General features: G+C 47.7%; 2 protein-coding genes across 4 annotated transcripts; one reads left to right on the top strand and one right to left on the bottom strand.

The window, feature by feature from the left end:
• Positions 1 to 5,858: 5,858 nt before the first annotated feature.
• Positions 5,859 to 16,704, bottom strand: GNL1 (G protein nucleolar 1 (putative)). 2 transcript variants are annotated; one of them, XM_055263075.2, is made up of 12 exons: positions 16,016 to 16,704; positions 15,435 to 15,600; positions 14,935 to 15,071; positions 14,644 to 14,795; positions 14,455 to 14,526; positions 13,231 to 13,438; positions 12,965 to 13,060; positions 12,396 to 12,590; positions 7,249 to 7,427; positions 7,009 to 7,171; positions 6,593 to 6,733; positions 5,859 to 6,208 (listed from the first exon to the last, which is right to left on the bottom strand). In XM_055263075.2, exons 1-12 carry the CDS (start codon positions 16,086 to 16,088, stop codon positions 5,967 to 5,969), a joined length of 1,824 nt encoding a protein of 607 aa, XP_055119050.1. In that variant the 5' UTR covers positions 16,089 to 16,704; the 3' UTR covers positions 5,859 to 5,966. The 2 variants fall into 2 exon arrangements, with proteins under 2 accessions (XP_055119050.1, XP_063488670.1); XM_063632600.1 differs by lacking the exon at positions 12,396 to 12,590 and having other exon boundaries at positions 16,016 to 16,549.
• Positions 16,705 to 16,876: 172 nt separating this feature from the next.
• Positions 16,877 to 23,632, top strand: PRR3 (proline rich 3). 2 transcript variants are annotated; one of them, XM_063632643.1, is made up of 4 exons: positions 16,877 to 17,356; positions 18,059 to 18,121; positions 21,759 to 22,049; positions 22,311 to 23,632. In XM_063632643.1, the coding sequence occupies exons 1-4, from the start codon at positions 17,095 to 17,097 to the stop codon at positions 22,415 to 22,417; spliced, it is 723 nt and encodes a 240-aa protein (XP_063488713.1). In that variant the 5' UTR covers positions 16,877 to 17,094; the 3' UTR covers positions 22,418 to 23,632. The 2 variants fall into 2 exon arrangements, with proteins under 2 accessions (XP_063488713.1, XP_055119051.2); XM_055263076.2 differs by lacking the exon at positions 18,059 to 18,121 and having other exon boundaries at positions 17,095 to 17,356.
• Positions 23,633 to 25,736: the final 2,104 nt, after the last annotated feature.

Genomic DNA, 25,736 nt, shown 5'->3' with positions numbered 1-25,736 from the left:
GGTTAAAGGGTACAAAGCTTCATTGGACTGGAAAAATAAGCTTTTCTTTTTCTTTGAGATATATTGCACAGCAAAGTGAATATAGTAAATAATTCTTGTACATTTCAAAAGTGTTGAGGGTAAATATCTTTCTTACATTTTTAACGTGTTCCCTCCTCTGAATGTAGAGAGTAAATTTCAAACATTCTCACCACAAAAAAAGTAAGTATTTAAAAGTGATAGATGCTGGGCCGGGCGCAGTGGCTCATGTCTGTAATCCCAGCACTTTGGGAGGCGGAGGTGGGTGGATCACCTGAGGTCAGGAGTTCGAGAACAGCCTGGCCAACATGGTGAAACCCCATCTCTACTAAAAATACAAAAAATTAGCTGGGCGTGGTGGCAGACGCCTGTAATCCCAGCTACTCGGGAGGCTGAGGCAGAAGAATCACTTGAACCCAGGAGGCGGAAGTTGCAGTGAGCCGAGATTGCACCATTGCACTACAGCCTGGGCGACAAGAGTGAAACTCCGTCTCAAAAAAAAAAGTGATAGATGTTAGCTTGATTTAATCATCCCACAGTGTGTTCATGAATCATAACATCAGTTTGTACCCCATAAATATATACAACTATAATTTGCCAATTTACAATTAAAGGTTAAAGTTTTTAAAAATAAAAGGTAATGACAACAAAAAAAATAGATAAGTAGACAGAAAAATCGATGAATACAGAAGCTGGTAAAAACTAGTAAAGCAAATATGGCAAAATGTAGAATGTGTTGAATCTTCCAGTATTTGGGTGTTTATTGTTCTTTTTCTATGTTAGAAATTTTTCAAAATAAAAAGTTGCAAATGATTTCCATATTATTCTGATTTTTACACAGTAACAGAAAACATTCCAGGCTGCAGCTCATTAATATTTCTTCTTTGTTCTCCTGAGGAATCAAAAGATTCTCATTTATGATATGTCAAAAGGCACATAAAGAAACATATCCAAACTTTGTTGTCTCTTCATTCAAGTTTGGCTTTAATATTTTATTAAAAATTTTTTTATTTGTAAATATTAAAACACTGAAACTTGCTACTGACACAAGAACGACAATGCACTAACAATAAAATCAAAGTAGAAGCTAAACTATTCAGAAGCAGTAGCAACTCCATGATTCCAAGGTAATTTAAACAGGCAATTTCAGATGAAGGCGCAAAGCAGCCTCTCAGCCTGCAGTGATGCTACGACACCGGCAGATGGCGCTGCAAAGCTTCTCAAATGCAGCGTGAAGAGAGGCTGCTGCGATCTCTTAGTTTGAACTGAGTTTGTATTAGAATTTATAATTTTTACCGCTTATTGCAGTTACTCGTATATTACTGACACTGGAACGTCTGACAGGTTTTAACAACTGGTTGAGCCACACCAGTGCGAACCAGCTGAATTTCGGCGCTGTTCCCTCCTGTGACAGAAGCCCCCGGCGCCTGCCTGAGGGCACTCCCCTCACTGGGACTCTCAGTACCACGCCCACCTGTCCCCAAGGTTTGTTCCATCACTAAGCCCCACCTTCCAGCATTTTCACCTTTCTCCTTCACTTGATCCTTCTTCCTAACATCGTGTTAACACACTCCAAGCTAAAAAATTCCTCAGTTGCATATACTCTGCTCCCTACATTTTTTTCTTTCATTGCAATCACTGCCAAACATTTTGAAAATTCTCTCCTCACCTCCACTGCCTTTACTCTTTTCCTCCAAATTATTCCTTAACCCTCTGACATCTGGGGCCTCTGATTCTACCTCTCCAAAGAAATGCTCCCACCAAGACCATGGAGGCCCCTCTCGTTGCTGGTGGATACTCTTCAATCTCCATGCCACCACCCATCATCAGCATTCCACGCCGCCCTTCCTTCCTCCCCTAGCTTCATCACACCATGTTACTAGGTTTTTCCTGTCTCACTGGCTCCTTTCCCTGCTCTTTTTATGTTTCCTGCTTTCTTCCTCAGCCTTCTCTGCTCCCCACACCTATATGTTGATGATGCCCAAATCTCTGTCTCCAGCCACGACCTCTCTTTCCCCAAGCTCCATTTGCATAAATTGTCTCAGATGAGATGTAGGGCGCTCACGGTGGTATGGCTGTAGACAACTGTCTCAGGAAACAGACCTATACCCACCCAGTTGCCAAGTCAGAAACAGGAATGTATAATCTTGACTTGTCTCTCTCCCCTACACGGCAAAACAATCCCAAGACATGTCAATTCTATCTCCTGAGCAACCCATAAAACAACTTCTCTTCTTTCCATCTTCCATTACCCTAAATCTGGTGTTCATTCTCTCTCCCTGGGATGGCTGTAAAAGCCTTTGATTTCTCCCCTTTCCAAACCAGTCTCCACACTGCAACTATAGTGATCTAAGGCACAATTCTCACCTTTTCAGTCTTAGGCTTGAAGTTCAACGTCCCTCTGGATAAAGTCTAAATCTTTAACATGGCTGAAAAGGCCCAGCAAGAGCTGGACCAAGCCCACCTCTCCAGCATCACCCTTCCTCATTTCTCCTTTGCACCCTCTGCCTCTGAACAAGTTACAGTCTTCCAAAGTTGTCATGTTTCTTGACCTTTGATGTCTCCTCTGCCCAGAATGCGATTTCCCTCTGTCTGGCTAACTCCTATCCAGCATTTGGCCTCAGCATAGACACCTGTTCCTCTAGGAGGCTTCCTTCCCCTGATCCACCAAGACCAGCTTAACTGCCCCTACTGGCTGTTCCTATAGCAATTCTTTACCGTGGACTACTGATTTTTTGTGTTTGTTTTGTTTTGGCAGTCTGACATAACTTAATATACTAATGCAGCTTCTAGCCCTGTCTCCCACTCCTTCCTGATCAGTATCCCAATGTCCCTCCTATATGGAGCCACCACTACCCCACAGGATCCTGTACCACCCTTCTCCCAGAACTTATCACACTTTTTTTTGTAATTGTGTTTCCATTCTCCAATAAATTGTGAGCTCCACAAAGAACCATTTCTATCCCACTTACCACTTGGAAGTGACTGGCAGATAGTAATTGCTCAACAAATGTTCTGAGTGAATGAATCCTTGGGATAATTATAGTACTAACCACCTTATTTAGTTATGACAGTTCAATAGATACATGTAAAATAATGCTTTTATAGTTTACATACTGCTATAGAGCTATTGTATTATTATTATTCTATTCCTACCCTCTATTGCTTGAGGGTAGGATATTGCCTTATTCGATTTTGGTTATTGTCCCAGAACTCAGGGACATATGTCTGGCATATATTTTTTGTTTTGTTTTGTTTTGTTTTTTTGAGACGGAATCTTGCTCTGTCGCCCAGGCTGGAGTGCAGTGGCGCGATCTCGGCTCACTGAAAGCTCCGCCTCCCAGACTCACGCCTTCTGCTGCCTCAGCCTCCTGAGTAGCTGGGACTATAGGCGCCCACCGCCTTGCCTGCCTAATTTTTTGTATTTTTAGTAGAGACGGGGTTTCACTCTATTAGCCAGGATGGTCTCGATCTCCTGACCTCATGATCCGCCCGCCTCAGCCTCCCAAATTGCTGGGATTACAGGCGTGAGCCACCGCACCCAGCCGGGCATATATTGTTTTTAACCAATTTTTGTTGACTGTATCAATGATTATAAGAAGTGAACAAAGGGCCAAATAATTCAACTATCCTGGACCACACACAGCTACCCTGTTCCAGAACCAGGACTAGAATCCCATCTGGAAAAAGGGAAGCTTGGAAGTTGACATCTAAATGAAATTCCAGCATGGATGAGAGAAGCCCTGATTTCTCTCCATAAAGAGACTAGCCAGCTACGGAAACCACTAGAGCCCCAGACCTCCATGGTCAAGTATTCACATAGTAGACATGACCCAGACAAGAGGGTGTGAGGAAAAGCGTACTTCAGCATGGAAGGGAGACTGGGCCCTTGGTTTTCTGTGTCTTTGTAGTCAGTTCTAACCTCAGCCTCAGGCACTGGTGTTGGGGCCCTATTCATCCTGATCTGCAGGTCCCTCAGTTCTTTTTCTGTTGCTATTATCCTATAGAGTCAGCAAGTCACTGACAGAGGCCTGCGAAGAGGTTTTACAGTCTAACCCTGTGGGGGTGTCAGGAGTTGCCTCCTGCCAGGTCTTCAGCATAAAAATTCCCCCTCCTCAGCTCCCAGTCAACTCTTCATCCCCACCCCTACTCTCCCAAATGCCCCTGATGAAACCCGAGGTGGAAAAGGAAAAAGATAAAGACAAGCGAAGATAAATGGCACAAGAAGCAGAGGTACAAATAGAATTCTGATTTTTCTCCTTTCTCTCCACATTTTGAGGAAATGAATCCAATGTCCTCACCCCACCTCCTGCAGCGGAGAAGTCCCCTGAGCATCTCTGAATATCATGAACCCTCAAAGTAAGCTTAGCTTGGGCCCCTTTTCCTTTTCTATCAGTGAGGCTAAAGAGCCCCAGATGGGAGACAGGTGGATTTTTCTCTCAGCTGGGACCTTTTCTCTTGTCCAGCACATTTTGAGAAACCTTCAAGTACATTCTCATGCTGGTAGTATTTAAACTTTGCACTGGAGTGAATTCCAGGGGTTATGTCCACACTGAGACCAATGGAGATGAACCTAAAGGAATATGTGGCCAAACACCTCAGCCTCTTTAAATATACTTTCCTTTGCTTCTTAGTTAACAGGGTCTGTCTGCTCGCATTAGAGAAACTGCCCAGTGACTCAGATCCTGAAAGGATCTGCTTTAGAGCAAAAAGGAGTCTGGTACTTCTCACTCCTCCATCTAGTGGGCAACCTGTCCAACTACACTTTTTGCTATCATCCAATACAGACAACACTGGCAGTCAATAAAAAAGCTCACTCTCCCATTTCTAAAAGAATTAAATCTAGAAGTCTAGCTGCTGGCTTAACAAAGGGATATACAGCAAAGCCTAAGGTGCCCTGACTCACGAGAGAGCTGATCTCTGCTGAAATGCTGAGGTGAAAACCTAAAATGGTTCTGGCCACCTGCTAGGTTCTAGCTCAGACCCTGCACTGGATCATCTTTGTTCCACCCCGAAACCAGAGTAAATGGAATTCAGGAGGCTGGTTCTGTGCCCGCCCCTATGTACCTCAAACACTCATAGCTGCCAGGCTTTTAAATAATGAAACTTAACACTGGGCTGTTCTGCTCCAATCATAAATGTGCACGCTAGTTGTTCGCCAGTAATTAAAACTACTCGTACACATTTAATCAACATTTTCACAAGCGTTTTGCCCTAACTAAAAATTTATATCAACATGAAGTCCTAGAATTATACTGCATGAGCCCCCAGGATTTGGAGAACATCATTCACGCTTCTTAATCCAAAAACTTGGGTGCCTGAAGGTGGGGTTTTGATCATGACCAGGCTTCAAATTTAGGTCAGGCTCTGGTGGTACATCCTTATATGCTTGATGCTCAGCACAGGTCAAGACACACAATAGACCCTCAATAAATATTTGCTGAATTTGAACAATTCCTGTAAAAATCTCATTAAGAGACATCAGCTCAGGACACTTCCTCTCTTACTGTTCCTTCTCCCAGAAGCTCCTGGAGTGACCAGGTCTGGCAGCAGGGGGCGCACAGGGCTGCTGCTCAAATCGGAGAATGGCACAAACTCCGAAAGGGAGCTGGATTTAGACCTCCCCTCCCCATGTAGATAATGGGATTCCTAAGGTGCAGAGTGGGAGAATGGGTAGAGGAAGCAGGTTTCAGAGACTGAGAACCTACTAAACAAACTCCTAAGAGAACTTTCCCTTGCAAAGAGAATGCATGAAAAAAGAAGGGAGAAGAGGAGCGAAGCCTCCCACAGCTGTTAGCCTGGAACAGCTGCTCTCACCTCAGTTCATCTGGGGAAGGGGCTACAAAGCAAACAATCTTTATTCACAATTGGGGTGGCAGAGGGGAGATACCCCCAGGTCAGTCCAAAAGCAAAGATATTGGGTGGGAAGATGGCGCTGGGCGAGGAACTCAGCACTCATCCTCACCCAGTAGGGCATAAGGGTTTCGGCCAGCCAGGCTGGACCCTGGAGCTGAGGTTGGGGTGTCCTCATCCCCTTCTCCCTCCTCATCCGCATCCCGGTCCTCCTCTCCCTCCTCCTCACAGGAGCTGCTCAACTCTTCCTCTTCCTCCTCCTCCTCGTCACCTGCTGGCCCCACCCTGCCCTGCAAAACCACCAGCTCCGTGGTCTCTGGATGGGACTCCCAGGTGCCTGGGGAACCAAAACAAGAAAAAAATGGAGAGTTTTGAGCAAGGAACTAAAGCCAGAGAAAGATGGGGAAGAGGCAAAGACTAGGAATAACAATAATCTTTATAGCTGCTGGCATTCATTCATTCATCCATTCATTCAACTTCCTATGTGCAGATTGCTGAACAGAAGCTTTGTGCACATCAACTTCAATCTTTACAATCACTATGCTAAGGGTCAATTATTACCCTCAGTTTGCAGATCAGGAAAATGTCTCAGATGTCAAGTAACAGAGCTGGCCAACAGGTACAGAATCCAGGTTTGACCCTCTCTCTCTCTGGCCACAAAGCCCACACCCTTTTACCTACACCATAGCAGAGGGCTGGGGAAGAATATCTGGGCTCTGACCTTTCTGTTCACTGTAGCCTGGGGGATGAAAACACAGGCTGAGGCGGCCGTCCACTGCCAGCCGCAAGAGACTGTTGGCTGCTCTGTACACATCATTCCGAGCTGCCTTGGCTGTCTTGTAACCACGTTTCTCTGCCCAGGCTGGAGGGAGAAAAGAATAATGGAAAGGGAAGGCATTAACCAGGTACCAGTTATACTCCCACTCCCATAACACAGTCCTTCCAGTTTTCCCCAAAACATTCCAGGCCAGAGATCTTACTGGCTATGCAACAAAAATCTAGGGGTGAGTGGACAGCAGCTTCATCAATGGCACAATCTCTGAGGAGAGGAAAGGAGACAGGGAGGGGTAAAAGGCGAGGCAGGTAAGGAAGAGCAGCTGAAACCAGGTGGGGCGAAGCCAGGCACATGGAACTCACCTTCACAGATGTCCCAGGCACACCAGGGGTGTTCCGCTGAGGGGTCCTCAGCCTCTGGGTGGCGCAGGTGGAGCAGGGCCTGCACGGGAATTCTGGAGGCCAGGTAGCCCACAGCAGTGTAGGGCTCCTGGATCTGGGCGATGGGGTAGATCCCTGCCAGAACCTGAGGGAAATGAGCACTCAGTACCTTCCTCAATGTCCCACCTTCTCTCTTTCCCTTACCCACCCTCCCCGTCATACCTGCAACTGCCTAGGCAGAAGAGATGGGAAGATGAGGCCTGGGCAGTCACAGAGCTTCACAGAAGGGGTAAGAAAGTAGGTCTGAAAGTATCGGGTATGGCCCGGGGTTCTGGAGACACTCACGACTTTCCGCCCCACCAGCCCATTGATCAGCGAGGACTTTCCCACATTAGGGAAACCTGAGGAAGGCAAGGAAAATTAATGTTTAACAGGTTTTTACTCTGTGATGGGACTTGGTGCTATACCTATAGGTAAAAGGGGAACTAATGCTCAGAAATTAAGGAAATGGTATTGCAGAATACAAATCACGCTCTGGGCTGCCAGGGTTAAATCCTGGCCCTTCCACTTACCAGCTTTGTGACGTCAGGGCAACTAACTTTCTGAGCCTCTGTTTCTTCATTTTACAGTGTGGACACCTCCCTACCTCAGGGTGGTCAGGATTAAATGAGACAACCAATACAACTTGTGTGGGTCAGTGCCTGCAGTACAGTAAGTACCCAGTACCAGTGATCCACATCTCATAATTACCAATGACTTGGCCCGGCACAGTGGCTCACGCTTGTAATCCCAGCATTTTGGGAGGCCAAGGCGGGTGGATCACCTGAGGTCAGGAGTTCAAGACCAGCCTGGCCAACATGGTGAAACCTCATCTCTACTAAAAATACAAAAATTAGCTGGGCGTGGTGGTGGATGCCTGTAATCGCAGCTACTTGGGAGGCTGAGGCAGGAGAACCACTTGAACCCAGGAGGCGGAGGTTGCAGTGAGCCGAGATCGCGCCATTGCACTCCAGCCTGGGCAACAAGAGGGAAATTCCATCTCAAAAAAAATAATAATAATTACAATGACTTGTCCAAGGAGAAAACTGGAAGCCTTGGGGCTCACTGGCACTCTGCTCACAACCACTACCAGTTTTTGTGTTTCTGGCTGACTTCACTGCCTTCATCTCCCTTCCACAGAGCATCTCCTTTACCCCACCTCAGCTGCCCACTCCCATGGTAATACTTGCATCTTGTCACTTCACAGCTCCAAAGCCTCAATTCCAAGCACCCCTCTCTGCCCTGACAACTCATCTTTCCAGCTCACTTACTCTGGTTACTCCATTCCAGTAAGTCTTTGACCCCCGACCTTAACACAGTAACACTATGCAACAACCAACTCATGTCCTCAATTTCCTTCTTACTTGACTCAGATTTCATGATCCAGCTCCTCAGCCAGGCCCGTTCACAGACCTGGAACTCCCTGGTCCCACCTCTCCCCTCTATCTTACTCACCTGGCAAAATCCCAACCCTGTAAAATCCAGCTCTGCCCATTCAGCACTGCTCCTGGGCAGCTGACTGTGGCTAAGAAAAGATGTACCACTGTGCTCACTCTTTACAACACATGGAAGTATCTAGGAGGAAGGGAGGGAAGGAGGGAGAAAAAAGTTCTCCTTTAATGACCACCACCAGACCTGTTTCTCTGTCCGCTTTGTAGAAAAACTCCTTAAAAGACTTATCTACTTTTTTCACCACTTCTTCCTGCTATCTTCTTTGTAACTGTAAACTATAACATACAAAAAAAATGCACAGAACATACATGTGCAGCCTGATGAGCCCCATACCACCCAATGTGTGACAACATGTTCCATCTGTCCTTGTTTTTTTTTTTGTTTTTGAGACAGAGTCTCACTCCCTCACCCGGGCTGGAGTGCAGTGGTGCGATGTTGGCTCACTGCAACCTCATCCTCCCAGGTTCAAGCGATTCTCGTGTCTCAACCTCCTGAGTAGCTGAGACCACAGGCGTGCGGCTCCACACCCGGCTAATTTTTTTGTATTTTTAGTAGAGATAGGGTTTTGCCATGTTGGCCAGGCTGGTCTCAAACTCCTGACCTCAAGCAATGCGCCTGCCTCAGCCTCCCAAAGTGCTGGGATTACAGGCATGAGCCACCACATCCGGCCTCCATTCATCCTTCTTGATCATAATCCTCTCCCTCTATACATGCGAGCTTTATCCTTTTAAGGGAATCCACTCCTTACATTTCTCTTTAGTTTATGAGCTGTGTATCTCTCAACAATGCAGCTTAATTTTGCAGCTTTCAAACTTGATACAACTGAAATTGTGCAGTGTGGATGCTATTGGGTCAGGCTCCTTTCACACAATGTTATGTGAAGTTGTTGCACCTTCTCTCACGGGCCTACTCCAGTTTGGCTTTCTCCACCCCACTGAAACCACGGATCTTCACATTGCCAAGCCCGCTGAGCAGGTCTCTGCTCTCTCATTTGGCCTGTCAGCAACAGTTGACACAACTGTTCCCTCCTTTCCTCTTCAAACGCCTTCTTCATTTGACTTCTGGGACACTCCCTTGGTTTTCCTCCTTCTCACTGTCCTTTGCCCAACTAAATGCTGGCTTGTCCTAAGGCTCAGTCCTTGACCTCCTCTTCTCCACCTATTTCCTTTCTCTCCTACATCTCATCCAATTCCATGGCTTTTTTTTGAGACGAAGTCTTGCTTTGTCGCCCAGGCTAGAGTGCAGTGGCATGACCTTGGCTCACCGTAACCTCCGCCTCCAGGATTCAAGCAATTCTCCTGCCTCACCCTCCTGAGTAGCTAAGACTACAGGCATGCACCACCACACACGGCTAATTTTCTGTATTTTTTGGTAGAGACAGGGTTTCACCATGTTGGCCAGGCTGGTCTCAAACTCCTGGCCTCAAGTGATCCACCTGCCTCGGCCTCCCAAAGGGCTGGGATTATAGGCGTGAGCCACTGTGCCCAGTCTAATCCCATGGCTTTAAATACCACTTATATCCATCAATGGCTCCCCAAATTTAAATCTTTCCCAAATTCATCGCTTCTCGGCCTTTTGGCTAAGATCAAGTGTAAATCTTTCCCAAATTCAAATTTCCATCCTCTTCTCTCCCCTAAGCTGCTGACTACTTGCCCACTGCCTATTCAACATCTCCACTAGGGATATTTAAAAAGAATCTGAAATTTCATTTCTGATTCCCCTCTCCTCCCCAAAGCCTTCAAATCTGCTTCTCCCCTAGTCTTCCCATCTCAGTATTTCCAGTTGCTCAAGACAAAAACCTGGAAGTCCTTCTTTATCCTCATTTTCCTTCATGTGCCAACTGCAAGCCATCAGCGATCTCATTTTCTCTACCTTCAAAATATATCATGCTTCCGGCCCTGTCTCACCACCTCCAGCTCCAGCATCCTACTCTAAACAACTCTTATTTCTCTCCTAGATTACTGAAATAGCCTCGACTGCTCTCTCTGCTCCCTTTCTTGCCCACCCCCCATCATTTATTCTCTACTCAGGAGGTAAACTTATAAGAAACAAAATCAGATCCTATCATTCCCCTGTTCAAAACCTACCCTTGGCTTCTCATGAGACTTGGAATAAAATCCAAAACGGCTGTCACAGCCTCAGGGCTCTACACGACATGGGCCCTGGCGATCTTGCTGACCTCATCCCCAGTACTCTATCCTGCCTCCCATACTCCAATCCCCTGGGCACTCTTGCTGGTCCTAGAATCTCCAAGCCTATTCCCTCAAGACCCTTTCCCCACAGTTCTGAATGGCTCACTTCATCTCATCATCCAGTTCTCTCCTCAGGTAGGTTTTCCCTGAGCACCTCTCCTCTCAGTCACTCTCTATCCCCTTTCATTGCTTTATTGCCTTCACTGCCCCTACATGATTTCGGATCACAAAATCTATTTACTCACAAGAAAATAAGCTCCATGAATGTACAGACCTTTTTGCCATTTCCACAGCAGTATGTCCCATCCCTAGAATATCTGGCACCTGGTTAAGTGTTCAGTACATATTTGTTGAATGGGTAAATGAGAGCTGGAGGGAAATCCAAACTCAGGGGTGCCTGTGCCACAGCAAACACTCTCCCTCTCACACCACCTGGAATAGAGACCAGCTAGAGCAGAGGCTGCTAAGAGAGGGAACAGAGGCTCCTTGTGACAGGGAGTCTAGGATCAGAAGTCAGGGAAGGGACAGCCGGGTGAAATGACTGGAAAGAGGAGCAATCACTCAACAGTAAGGCAGGTTCTTCCAAAGACAAAAAGGACACTGAGAGATAAGTCAGGGCACTTCCAAGGAGGCCAACTACCTACTCCACACTCCCCAATTTATTCTGGGTTGGGGCCTTTTTGGTTCCAATATCACCTCAGATACCACAACTTGTCCAAGGTCTCTTCTTACCTCTCCCACCCTAAATGAAGACGGGCCCTGGGTCCTAATCATACATTCCTTTTTCCTCCACTGTGAGCTGAGACAAAGCCCTTAAGAGGAGATTCTCCTTGGCAACAAACTTAAAGGGTTAAAACCTAGAAGGAAACTAATACTTGCTGAGCTCCTACTATGATTTGATGATCACTGTACTACAGACTAATTACTACAATTCAAATGGTTTACATAAACCACTTAAAACAGTGCCTGTTACACAGTAAGCACCATATAAATACTGAGTTTTAACAATAATAATTGTTATTATTGTTATCACTATTTGTCAGGCATTCTTACGCTCTCTCAACACTATTCCCATCATTCCTCACATCCATTCTTTTTTTTTAAAGACAGGGTCTCACTCTGTCAGCCAGGCTGGAGTGCAGTGGCACAATCATAGCTCACTGCAGCCTGAACTCCTGGGCTCAAGTGATCCTCCTGCCTCAGCCTCTGAAGTAGCAGAGACTACAGGCACACACCACCACACTTGTCTAGTTTTCTTTATCTTTTGTAAAGATAGGGTTTCACTATGTTGCCCAGACTGGTCTTGAGCTCCTGGTCTCAAGCAATCCTCCCACCTCAGCCTCCCAAAGCACTGGGACTATAGGCATGAGCCCTCACACATGGCCCTCATCCATTATTTTAATCAGGTATCAATGTCCTTATTTTTAAAATCAAAGTAACTAAGACTCAGAGTAGCAAAATCACTTACTCAAGACCTCACAGCTGAGAAGTGGTGGAATTTAACTCAGGCTGTCATGATCCTTCCACTGCAGCAGATGCCTCTTCTGCCTTGCTCACCGCCACTGGCAGAGATCACCCCTCAGACACCCTGGGGCCTAATGAGACCTGATCGCCCTCTCTCTTCTCCAAATATGAAAACTCTGTACCACCTTGGAGGCCACCAAGCACAAGCTGACACTTCCTTACCCACACAGCCGATGGTCACCACCCCATCCTTGTAGTGCTCTCGGGTTGGGCCAGTTGGCTCCATTGCTGAATCAGTCTGCTGCTCCACCAGGACTGCTGGGCCATCCTCCTCTTCCTCCTCCTCCCCGGACCCATTACCCCAGGTGGCCCCAGCCACATCCCGAGCAATCTTCTCCCGCCAGCTGCTCAAGTCCACTGCTCAAAGAAGGAGAAGATTAAAAAGGTTCTCCCCAGGGCTGCTGTGCATGATGGCACATACTGTGCCCTGCACAGATTATGTAACTGGCACCCTCTGGAGTTGTACAGTGCCAACCTGAACAAGAGCAGGTTGGAGAATCTCCCAAAAGTCACTTGACCCCACCCTCCCTGGAATCATGCATGTTTCTCTGAGCTTCTGAAAAGTACTGGGAAGGCTAAAGGCAGCAAGCCACTGAGGCTCCCGACTACCTGCTGCCCCTCTTGCACATATCCACCATAGAGGGATTGGCTTCAGGAAAGGTGAGCAAAATGATTCTCCATCTTTGGTCTCCCCCATATCCTCCTACAGCCCTCCTCTAAGGGCCACATACCTTTCCCCACAGTGATGGCTTCACAGGCTCTCAGCAACTGCTCTGGCCCCAGGGCCCGAGTCCATCCTCTCCCCCGCCTCCGACTCTTCTTCAAGACTGAGATCAGAGGGCACAAAAGGATTGGCACACTGGCTTAGGCCTCTCATCTCTCCCACCACCCTTAGGCCCAAGACCAGGTGCCCCCTTGTCGATAAGCCTCTCTGTTCTCCCCTTTGTCCCCTGCCAACTCATCTCTCCCAAGTTGCCCTCTCTCATTGCCCACTCACCACTACTAGGGTCCTGTGGGGTGCGGGGGTCCCGAGGAAAAGAGGTGAAAAGGACGACGTGGAGCTGGGGATAGTGTTGATGGAAATAATGCTTCCAGGCAACCACAAGAGCTGGCGGGGCCAGATCCACCTTGTTCAAAACCAGCACCAGGGCCAACCCAAGTTCTCCAGTCACATACTCATAAAGTGCTGGCGGGAAATTCACAACCTAGGACAGGGTTGATAAGAGGATGGAGCAGTGAAAGGTCAACCCAGAGTTCTCTGCCTCCAGCTCCCCACTCAGCAGGCGTGGCTCAGAGACAATGCCCTGGTGGTAGCAGACTCTGGACTAAAAACTATAAACCAGACAAACTAAAAAACAAAGATGAAACAGGGATTAGTAATACTTCTGAGTCTCAGAGGGCTTCCTATAGGTCATGATTAGAGATGGAAATGAACCCAAAACAAGGCAAGGAAACAGCATCACTTAGCACACTGAGGTAAAGGCTGGGATCGGAAACAGGGATGGGGGTTAGGGTAGAAATTAGTCTGTTTTTATGTGCGCACAACTATGTAAGTGTGTACACATGCATATATGCATGCATGCATGCAAGTACGTGCACATGTGTGCATGTTTGTGTGTTAATGTGACTGTGAACATGTGTGCAAACATGCCTGTGTATACTGATGTGCACATGATGTACGTGTGAGTATGTGTGTGTACATATTATTAAGGACCTCCAACCTAAATGGTCCTCACAGACCTCCCTTTCTCCCACTGGAGGACAAGAGTGAAGTTGCAGAGCTAGGATTCACACAGGGCAGTCCAGCAGCAGTCTACAGCCTTAACTACTACTCTAGCATTCCAGGTGGGTTCTGTAGCAACTGATGTGGCAGTGCTAGAGAAATGAGATAAGGAAGAAGGGGCATCTTTGGGCTGGGCAGGAGGAAACCCCCAACTTGCATTCATAGAATCCCTGGAGCTCCACACTTGGATTTTCTATTGGTCTGTGATGGGCTAAAGGACAGGACATGGCTGTTTTGAAGAGGAGAGTGAGCTGGCCAAGGGAGGAATGACAGGCTATAAGAGAATAAAAAACTGAGTTCCTAAGTGCAGACATCAGCACTAGAGATTAGAAAGACAGGAAGATAGATACCTCTCTGTCTCCCAACTTTTACCTCTGACCTTTGCCCCTGAAAAACCTTTCTCCCTCCTCCTTGCCCACCCTTATCCCCAGTACTCACTGGATGTCGGATATCAGTGATAAGCAGGACGATGTCAGACATCTCTAACACCCGCCACAGCTGCCTCCATGTCTAAAAAGACAGGATCAGAAAGAGAACCTGAAAACAGAGTCCCTCTGCAGCCTGATCCCAAACCAATTTGACCATAAGTCACTATGCCCCACTCCTGTTCCTACAGTACACTGTCACCTCCAGATTGTGCTCAAAGTAGCTGAGTTTCTCAGAGGAGTAAGCCCCATGAATCTTCCCAAGATACTCTTGGAAGCTCCGTTCCTCTTGGCTCATTAGTTGCTCCTTGGACATCTCATAGCTCCAAGGAGGACGTCGAGGAAAGTCCAGAACTGGGAAATCAGGAAAAAGTGCAAGTGTGAGGAAATTTTCAGGATTCAAGAGTACATCCCAGACCCCTCCTTTCTCACAGTCGGCTCTTACCTTTCCAAACTCCTTCCCCAGCTCAATGCCTGTCTTGCTGTCACTCACCTGAGCCAGGCTGATAGACCTCCCGGATGTCCAGTTCCAACACCTCAGCACTGACCGGCTGTAGAACTTGCTCCCGGGCTGCTCTCTTTCTCCTCTCTACCTCCTCCCTGCTGTCTCTCTCAAAATGCAGTCGGTATCTAAGGGAACAGGGACCGAGGCATCCAGTGCAATCCTGTGGCCACAAACTCCTATTTTCTCCCCTCTTGTACAATCAACTTCGCAAAGCATTCTCTTCAGAGTCGTTCAAGTCTCCTCTCTCAAGTCAGACTTCCCCCAAGTCCTTCTTTCAGGCAATATTCAGCTTCCTCCTTCTAAAAGCCCAACTCTCCCCAGCCCCTCTGGAAAGGAAGATTGTGGCCCGCTGTGGGGAGCCGAGTGGCTAGCGGAGAACTGTGGCATCCCAGGCCCACCGTCTTCACCAGTAGCAGCCCGCTTTCCCCCAAAGCTCTGACTTCCGGGTAGGCTGGAAAGCCGGGACCAGCGCCCCCTCCCACCCTCACCGATTTGGGTCGTAGCCTCGTGGACCCAGCCCCTGAGAAGGCTGCTGGTTAAGCCTGCGGATATGATGGGTCACAGACTCCCCGTCCGAGGTGTCGGTCTGTTCCTCTCGCCGCTCCCGGCTCCCGCTGCGGCTGTTGGAACTGGAGCGCAGCCCATCTTGAAGCCCTGCGGGGAGGGGCCGGTGACGCCAGTGCTGGCCAGCTCTCAGGGGCCATAAGACCCTCTCCCCCATCGGCCTGACTCCCTTTCATCCCACTCAACTTCTTCCGACGCTCAGTCCTCCCAGACACCCTATTCTGGACCCTCCCGGATGTGCGTGGGGGGAGCCACTCCTCCAGGGAGCAGTGGGGACGGCGCCCCGTGCTAGCTGGAGGGATTCCCCTCCCCCAACTCTCCATCCTTCCCCACCCCTTCCAGATGTAGGGGGGGTGGGGTGGGGGCTCCCCTCCGCGATAGGCCGCGAGGGTTGACGCGGTCCCACGACCCCCTCCCACGACCCACAGAGATGCAGCGGGCACACCCCTCCTTCCAGATGTGCGGAAGCCCGAGCCCCGCCCCCTCCTCCCGCTCCCGCACTGACCTCTCTTCCGCTCCCGTTTGTCCTGCAACTGCTTCTTCTTCTGCTTCACGCTGAAGGGCTTCTTCCTCGGCATGGCCCGGACCAGTCACCTGGCCCGCCCTCCGCCGAGCTCCCGCCGCCTCAACTGACTGCCCCCCCGGGGCAGCCCCCGCCGCAGGGGCCCGGGACCCTAGAGGAGGCGGGGCTAGCAGGTGACGTCAGCGGGCGGGCCCGACAGAATTGCCGCCGCGGCGGCGATGGAAGGCGGACGGGGGAGATATAGTCACTTGCCTCCAGGAGCGAGGCGAGAGGATGATGCGGGGTGGGCTTCTGGCACGTGAGAGCCAGTGGCACTGAGAGGGCGCCCCGGCGGCGAGGAAGGAGGCGCGCGTGGGAGGACCAGGCTAACTCCGTCACGGACGCTACCAACTCGCGTTCGGAGGAGGGGGGGCGCGTGTCATCACTACCTTGCGCTCCCGGGAGAAGCTACCACTCACCTGGAGGGGGCGGCGGAGCGGAGGGCGGGGCCTACTACCTAGGGGAGAGGGGGCGTGGACACGCTGAGGCTACGCTACCAAGCCCCGGGCTTGACCTTAGTGGAAAGCCGAGACTGTGCGTCCCGGCAATGAAGCCAGGTTGCTGGACTACACCGTGGGCACGGTCAGAGGTCTTCAGGGGAGGGCGGCGGTCTGAGATTCCTGGGTGCCGACCTGTTGGGACCCAAATTCCTTGTGGGAACGATGATAAGGAGCAGGTTTATAGATCATTAAGTGCAAAAGCGGGCGAGAAGGGAAACCCAGGCGGGACCACGACTTTTGCAGGGAGGTCAAAGGGCACGAAGTTGTGCCTGCAGCTGTTACCACAGTAACCGAGAACCGGATGTGGCGATCTTACGGTGCGACAGTCCTCTTCTCAGGCCCTCTGGCCCGAGAGCCTGTTGACTCTGTGACACACTCTGAGGAGCTGGTTGTGGTGTTTTCCAACGAGGGACGAAGAGAGTAATTTTTTCAAAGCATTTATAGAAACGCAGCAAAGGGAAGGTGTGAGGTTGCCGCCATGCCTGGCAGAGGCAGAGACGGAGGGAGGCAGTTTACTCCGGAATGCGGCCGCCGCAGATGTTCTCCGCAACCTTCCGGAAGTGGAATGGCGGGAGCCTCAGCATTGCTGCCCACCGACCCCCCGGAAGCGGAAACAATTCCCGCGTGCCCCTTCCTCACTACCCTCCAAATCCCGCTGCAGCCATTGCCGCAGACACGATGCCGAAACGAAAGAAGCAGAATCAGCACCAGCCACCGACACAGCAGCAGCCCCCACTGCCTGAGCGGGAAGAGACTGGAGATGAGGAGGATGGGAGTCCCATCGGTGAGGGGTCTGGGAGGGATGTGCACATACCTGTCAAGCCCGTCCGGGCGAGGGGCTAGGGGCTAATAAGGTGCGAAGGAGGGGGCTGTAACGGAAGGAGGAAGGGCGCACGCGCTGGGAAGGGATGGAAGTGGGGCTGTCCCAAATGGAGCCTTGAACCAGGAGTTCTCTTACTGGAACCATCAACCTCAATACGGCCCCAAACCTTTCTGGAGAAGGCGGGGGTGGAGAGAATAAAGAGCTCTTTTGCGCAGCCGCAGAACAGTAGGGGAAAGGGGCAGTAGAGATGTTGCAGATTGCGATGACTGGGATGACAGTTTGTATCCAGACTTTGGCTGAAAAGGTACAGGTGCAGCTTTCTCTAAACTAGTCCTCTGGCCAGCAGTTAAGGTGAGGGATTGGTTTATGTCTGGAGACGCTTAGATTGTTTTGGATAGCGACGGTACGGTGAAGAAAAGAAAAAGTTGTCAGTATCTTTTCCTGCATTATCACCTTTGATTGAATATCTACTTTTTGCAAACCCTGAAACAGCTTTGCAGAAAAAAGGGCAGATAGATGGGGTGAGAACTCCTAAGACTGCTGAAAATATACCTGACTTTACTGGTTGAATTAAGAAATGAGTAATACAAGAAAAACACCTAAGAACAGAATCATCAGTCCTTTAATCCATTCTGATGACCATATTTTCATGTCTGCTCTTAGGACCACCCAGCCTTCTGGGCCCTCCCCCCATGACCAATGGAAAACCTGGCGACCCTAAGTCAGGTGAGGAGGAAGGGGCCCTGATCCTTGTATTAGGTAGTAGAGAAGACAGCAAGGGAGGGGATAAAACCCAGGAAGGACTTAAAAATCAAAAGATCAGGGATTCCATCCCTAAATGAATGGAGAGAAGTTGTATATTTGCTGATTTAAAAACTCAATGTTATAAAAATGTGACTTCTTCCCAAATTGATAAATAGATTTTATGCATTCCAAGTCAGAACACCCATAATGTTTTTGTGGAAATACACATTATTATAGGGAAATGCAAAATATCAAGGTGAGAGACTGTGAAGACAATCTTGAAGTGGGAGGGCTTGCTATGAATATCAAGATTTGTAAGCTGGGCATGGTGGCACATGCCTGTAGTCCCAGTTACTCAGGAGGCTGAGGTGGGAGGATCCTTTGAGCCCAGGAGTTTTTGAGGCCACCCTGGGCAACATAGTGAGATCCTGTCTCTAAAAACAACAAGAAGAAAAAAAGACTATAAAGCTACAATAGTTACAACGATGCAGTTTGGACACAATGATAGACATAAGTCAACAAGACTTATGTCCCGAAGAGTCCAATAACAGGCCCATACATGTGTGGACACTTTATTTATGATGAAGATGGAACTGAAAACTTGGTCTTTTCAATAAATGATATTGGATCAATTGGATATTCATGTGAAAAAAATGGAATTCCACCTTGCACTCATAATCATATACAAAGATCTATTTCAAATGGACTGTAGATCTAAGTATAAAAGGTAAGAGAGTAGTTATTCTAGAAAGTAAATGTATTTTCTAAGAGTAGCTAAGAGTTCTTAAACAGACAAGAAATGCACATATACACACTAACCATAAAGGAAAGATTGATAAATTGAACTCCGTTAGAAAATATAAATTTGTGGCCGGGTATGGTGGCTCACGCCTGTAATCCCAGCACTTTGGGAGGCCGAGGCGGGCGAATCATGAGGTCAGCAGTTCAAGACCAGCCTGACCAACATGGCGAAACCCCTGTCTCTACTAAAAATACAAAAATTAGCCGGGCATGGTGGTGTGTGCCTGTAATCCCAGCTACTCAGGAGGCTGAGACAGGAGAATCGCTTGAACCTGGAAGGCGGAGGTTGCAGTGAGCTGAGATTGCACCACTGCACTCCAGCCTGGGCGACAGAGTGGGACTCTGTCTCAAAAAAAAGAAAAAACAAAATACAAACTTGCCAAATAATACCATTAAGAAATTAACAGGAAGCCATACAATAGAAGATACTTGCAATAAATATAACCAATAAAGATCCTGTATCTATAATATATAAAGAACTCTTCCAGACAAGCCATTTGAAAAATTGACAAAAACACAGGACACCTTATTAAAATGGAGATCTAAATGAACTAAAGGTCTAAATGAACAAGTACTCAATATCATTAATTGTCAAGTAAATGCAAGATAAAAATATACCACTTTGAAATTAGAACTCTTGTGTACTGCTGCTGGGATTATAAAATGGTGAAACTACTATAGAAAACAATATGAAGAGGTTCCTCTTAATTAAAAATAGAACTACCAGATGACAAAAAAATTAAAAATAGAATTACCCCAGAACTCCTGATTCCAGGTATATATTAAAAAAAAATGGAAAGCAGGGTCTTGAGATATTTGCAGACTCATGTTCATAGCAGCAGTATTCACAATAACAAAGAAGTGGAAGCAAACCACATGTCCACTGATGGAAGGATAAACAAAATGTGGCGTGTACATACAATGGAATATTATTCAGCCTTATGAAGGAAGAAAATGCTGTCACATACTACAACATGGATGAACTTTGAGGACTTTATGTTAAGTAAAGACATAGTGTATTATTCCACTTATCTGAGGTGTCTAAAGTCAAATTCAGGGGCCGGGCGTGGTGCTTCACGCCTGTAATCCCAGCACTTTGGGAGGCCGAGGCAGGCGGATCACTTGAGGTCAGGAGTTCAAGAACAGCCTGGCCAACATGGCAAAACCCTGTCTCTACTAAAAATAGAAAAATTAGCTGGGCATGGTGGTGCACACCTGTAATCCCAGCTACTCGGGTAGCTGAGGCATAAGAATTGCTTGAACCTGGGAGGCAGAGGTTGCAGTGAGTCGAGATCACTCCACTGCACTCCAGCCTGGATGACAGAGCAAGACTGTCAAAACAAAAAATAAAAAGTCAAATTCAAAGAAACAGTAGAATGATGGTTACGAGAGGCTGGGGGAAGGAAGCTGGAGGAAGGGGAGTTTTGTTTAATGGGTACAGAGTTTCAGTTTTGTCAGATAAAAAACTTTTTGGAGGTTGGGCATGGTGGCTCGTGCCTGTAATCCCAGCACTTTGGGAGGCCAAGGCGGGTGGATCATGAGATCAGGAATTCAAAACCAGCCTGGCCAATATGGTGAAACTCCATCTCTACTAAAAATACAAAAATTAGCCAGGTGTGGTGGTGGGCGCCTGTAATCCCAGCTACTTGGGAACCTGAGGCAGGAGAATCACTTGAACCCAGGAGGCAGAGGTTGCAGTGAGCCGAGATTGCGCCACTGCACTCCAGCCTGGGCGACAGAGCAAGACTCCATCTCAAAAAACAAACAAAAACTTGGAGATCTGTTTCACAACAGTATGAATATACGTAACACTACTGAACTGTACACTTAAAAATAGTTAAGATGGTAAATTTTATGTGTTTTTTACCACAATAAAAACCAAACAAAACAAGGCATGATAATTCATGCCTGTAATCCCAGCACTTTAGGAGACCAAGGTGGGAGGATCACTTGAGCCCAAGAGTTCAAGACCAGCCTGGGCAGTGTGGCAAGACCTAATCTCTCATTAAGTAAATAATAATAACCAAATAGTAACCAAACAAAAAAATAACCACCACTTTTCACACTCACCATGGCAAAATTTAAAAACCTAACAATTCCAAGTGTTGTCAAGGCTATAGGACAACTGCTGGTGAGAGTGCAAATTGGTATAACCACTTTGAAAAAAAAGTTTGGCATTATGTATGACACTTAAGCATAACATATACTTTATAACCCAGTAATAACTCTACTATGTATATACTCAACAGAAATGCATACATATGTGTAACAACATGTATAAAAATGTTTATAGTGGCATTTCTCGTTATAGCCCCAAACTGGATACCACCCACATGTCCATCATCAGTAGAATGGATAAATAAATTGTTGTGTATGCATGCAATGGGACTACACTGCAACGAAAATGAATGAACTACCGCTACAGGCAACCTGGATGAATCTCACAAACATGATGTTGAGCGAAAGGAGCCAGACATAAAAGAATGCAGACTGTATGATTCCATTTTTGTGAAGTTCAAAAACAGGCAAAAACTAACCTATGGTGTCAGGATAGTGGTTACCTTTGGGGAGGAGGGTGGGTAATGGGAAAAGGGGCACAAGGGGGGGATCTTTGAGGTGCTAATAAGGCTTTGTCTCTTCACCTGGTGGTGGAAACTCAAGTGTGTCTACTTTGTGAGAATTGGGTTGTGCACTTAAAACTGGTGTGTCTTTATGTATGCTGTTCTTCAATAAAAAAAATTTTTTTAATCATGGCTAATCAGGATTCAGCTGCCCATTAGTCACCTTTCTGTGTCTTTCTCTCTCTCTCTCTCTCCAGCTCTTCACAGAGGTCCTCCAGGATCAAGGGGACCACTGATTCCACCACTGCTGAGTCTCCCACCTCCTCCTTGGGGTAGAGGCCCAATTCGGAGAGGCCTTGGCCCCAGGTCTAGCCCATATGGTCGTGGTTGGTGGGGAGTCAATGCAGAACCTCCTTTTCCGGGGCCAGGCCATGGGGGTCCCACCAGGGGAAGCTTTCACAAAGAACAGAGAAACCCTCGAAGGCTCAAAAGCTGGTCTCTTATCAAGAATACCTGCCCGCCCAAGGATGATCCCCAGGTTATGGAAGGTGAGGTCCATTTTGTTGTGCCCATTACTCCCAGAGTGACCTAATTTTCAGAAGATCATTCACGATCTTCTCTGGGCTTTCCTTTTTGCTTTTGAAGCAGAAGTAGACCTGAATGTTATTTCTCCCAGGAGAAAGACTACCATTCCAAAATACCTGGAAATGGTAGGGGGTAGAAAATCAGTTCTTCTGTCTCTGCGTTTCATTGTATTTGTTTTCTTTATTGCTCAAATTTTTAACTGTTCCATTTTCACTTGTTCACAGACAAATCCGACCGCCCTGTCTGCCGACATTTTGCCAAAAAGGGCCACTGTCGATATGAGGACCTCTGTGCCTTCTACCACCCAGGCGTCAATGGACCTCCTCTGTGAGACTGTGCCTTGCCATCCAGGCTGGAAGGAGCTCTCTGTGACCTAGCGGCCATGTATTTCTCTGTAGCCCTATGATGGCTACTGTGAGGCTCTTCTAACACCCTCAGTCAGTGACACACCCACCCCATCCACCACCTCCCGTTTGGGGTCCAGAGTTGTGTTGCATCACTGGTGCACGGTATACGTGCTTTCTTCTGATCCAGCCTGTAGAGACTCGCCTTCGGGACCCATCTTTGCTTCCCTTCAGTTGCCTCCTGGATCTTCTTTCCCGTCATCAAATGACTGCTGAACAGGAAACCTCTTTGGTGCTGTTTCTTGTGCATCTGTCCACCTGTTCCCCAGTATTGCCCTCAATTCCTGAGAGCTCTGGAGCGGTTTCCTACCATTCCCTTCTTTTAGCTGCTTGTTTTAAGTCCTTTTTATGTGACATTCCCTACCCCCAATGTTGTCAGCTGCTCGTGAAAGCCAGGTTGTCTAACCTGGGGTCAAGTTTGGGTGACTGGTGCAGAGTTACTTCCTAAAAGGCCACTCTCTCTGCTTTTGGATTTCATAGTTTCTCCGTCAGTAGCATGATCCCCACCGCTGTGGTCTATGATCACCGTGCTTTGTGAAACTGTGCATCCCCTTGTAGCCTTTCTCAGTGTCCGTGGCATTTTTGTGACTTCCCAGCACTAGAGTAAGTTTTCCTGCCAAAATGAGTGAGGTGCTTGGTGCCCTCTGGACTTTCCCACTTCCCAACATGGGAGAATTGTGAACTTTCCATCAGACTGCCTCCCTGGCCCTCCCCATTCTTCTCCTGTTGGTTATTCTGGGTCTGACACAGGCTCATGACATGTCTTATAAAGCCTCCAATGGCTTTATCCTACCTAGATCCCTTCCAGCCCATTTTAGTTAGACTATGTCATTGTGAGGCCACCAGTCCATTCATTTGAATTCTGTGAATCTCCACCTTGCCTATCTTTGGGTGGAACCTGGACAGTACTGTCGCCCTCTTCCAACCCTCTTCCCCTACATCCCTGGCACTGGTTGTTTTCTGTGAAAACAGCAGTGAACAGGTTCAGTTTTGAACTGGCCCTGAGGAAATGGGTCAGGAGTTGTATTGGCAAGAGGGAGGGATGAGAGCTGTTGAAGAACTGAGAATGAGGTTTTATTTTTTTTCTTTTTAACTTTTTTTATATTAGTAATAAATGCAGTGGAAACCAGCATTTTATTTAATCCCTGTGTTCTAGTCATCTCTGGAGGTGCAGATGAAGCTGTTCTCACCTGGTGGAGTCAGCTTATTCTTTAGTTCATACACACTAGTGATGGGGAATGACAAAGCTTAAGGTTCTTCCAGGCTGAAAAAAACCAGTGGAGGTTCCATTAGCCTGTAGGCATCAACCAGACCAAGTTGCCTTATGTTCAAGGGCAAAGTTTTGTAAGAAAAAGGAAAGGCCAGGTGTCCGTGGAGTTATTTTTTTATTTTTATTTTTTGAGACGGAGTCTCTCTCTGTCACCCAGGCTGGAGTGCAGTGGTGCAATCTCGGCTCACTGCAAGCTCCGCCTCCTGGGTTCACGCCATTCTCCTGCCTCAGCCTCTCCGAGTAGCTGGGACTACAGGCGCCCGCCACCACGCCCGGCTAATTTTTTGTATTTTTAGTAGAGACGGGGTTTCACCGTGGTCTCGATCTCCTGACCTCGTGATCCGCCCGCCTCGGCCTCCCAAAGTGCTGGGATTACAAGCGTGAGCCACCGCGCCCGGCCTGTGGAGTTATTTTTAAATATTTTACTTTGCAGAGTTTGTTTATGGAGTGGTAATGATGAAGGAGTCTTTCAGCAGCAATTTGCAGAGTGCCTGTGAGCCAGGCAATACACCAAGCACTAGAGATAACTGACAGCCAAAGCCAGTGGATTTAAAATGTACAGGGAAGACAGGTTTCTCATAATCACAAATAGCATGTAAAGTTAAACCTGTCAAAAGTGCTGGGAAGAAGACAGGGAAGAAGAGAGGGTGAAAGGGAGTTGTGTAATAAAGGGAGTCTGGGAAGGAGATGCAACTGAGACAAGCTCCAAAGGATAAACAGGAGGTGGGGTGGGAGAGGGAAGTCAAGGCAAAGGTCTTCGCTAAAAGACCTAGGGGAAGAGGTGCTAAGAAACCTAGGGACAGTGGGAGATGATGCAGAAGAAAGAGGAGTTAGACCACTCAGGGCCTTGGAAAACATGAAGATTTGGCTCTTTTCTTAGAACAGAAGCCTTTGAAGAATTTTAGACGGGAGTATCATGGCTTAGGCTGGCGTTTCAAAAAAAATCAGCTTGTATGGAGAGGGCCCACCTTGGACCTGGAAGTTAGTTAGAAGGCTACTGGCTACTTCAGTAGTACAAGTGAGCCACGATGGTGACATAGACTTGGGTAGTACAGTTGGAGAAAAGTAGACATTTGAAAATTACAGGTCAAAATAAAAGTATCAGATTTCTCCAGGTAGTTCTGGCTTATGTAACTGCCATTTAAAAAGAAGTCTTAAGATAGAAGTTTATGGCCGGGTGTGGTGGCTCATGCCTGTAATCCCAGCACTTTGGGAGGCCGAGGTGGGTGGATCACGAGGTCAGGAGATGGAGACCATCCTGGCTAACATGGTGAAACCCCATCTCTACTAAAAATACAAAAGAAAAATTAGCCAGGTGTGGTGGCCGGCGTCTGTAGTCCCAGCTACTTGGGAGGCTGAGGCAGGAGAATGGCGTGAACCCAGGAGGCAGAGCTTGCAGTGAGCCGAGATCGCACCACTGCAATCCAGCATGGGCGACAGAGCGAGACTCCATCTCATAAATAAATAAATAAATAAATAAATAATAAATAAATAATTTTTAAAAGATAGAAGTTTATTTCTCTCACAGGTCAAGAGGTGGACAATCAACAATCCAAGATGTGTGACAATGCCACCACTACAAGGTCCCTGAGTATTCAGAACCTCAACCCCCAACTTTCAGATTCACAACCACAAACTTCTATTCACTGTCCAAAGTGAAGCTTTGGCTTCCTCATCCATGTTCAAAGCCTCAGGATGGAGGAAGGGCCGAGAACACCAGTTGTCTGGGAAGAAACTTCTTTTTTTTTTTTTTGAGACCGAGTCTCAGCTCTGTTGCCCAGGCTGGAGTGCAGGTGGCGCGATTTCGGCTCACTGCAAGCTCTGCCACCCGGGTTCACGCCATTCTCCTGCCTCAGCCTCCCGAGTAGCTGGGACATGGTGGGCGCCCACCACCATGCCCGGCTAATTTTTTGTGTTTTTAGTAGAGATGAGGTTTCACCGTGTTAGCCAGGAGGGTCTCGGTCTCCTGACCTCGT

Source organism: Symphalangus syndactylus, chromosome 23, assembly GCF_028878055.3.
Source record: "Symphalangus syndactylus isolate Jambi chromosome 23, NHGRI_mSymSyn1-v2.1_pri, whole genome shotgun sequence".
Classification (NCBI taxonomy): Eukaryota; Metazoa; Chordata; class Mammalia; order Primates; family Hylobatidae; genus Symphalangus; species Symphalangus syndactylus.
Note: the sequence above shows the minus strand (reverse complement) of the source record. Positions and strands in the feature narration are given on the sequence as shown.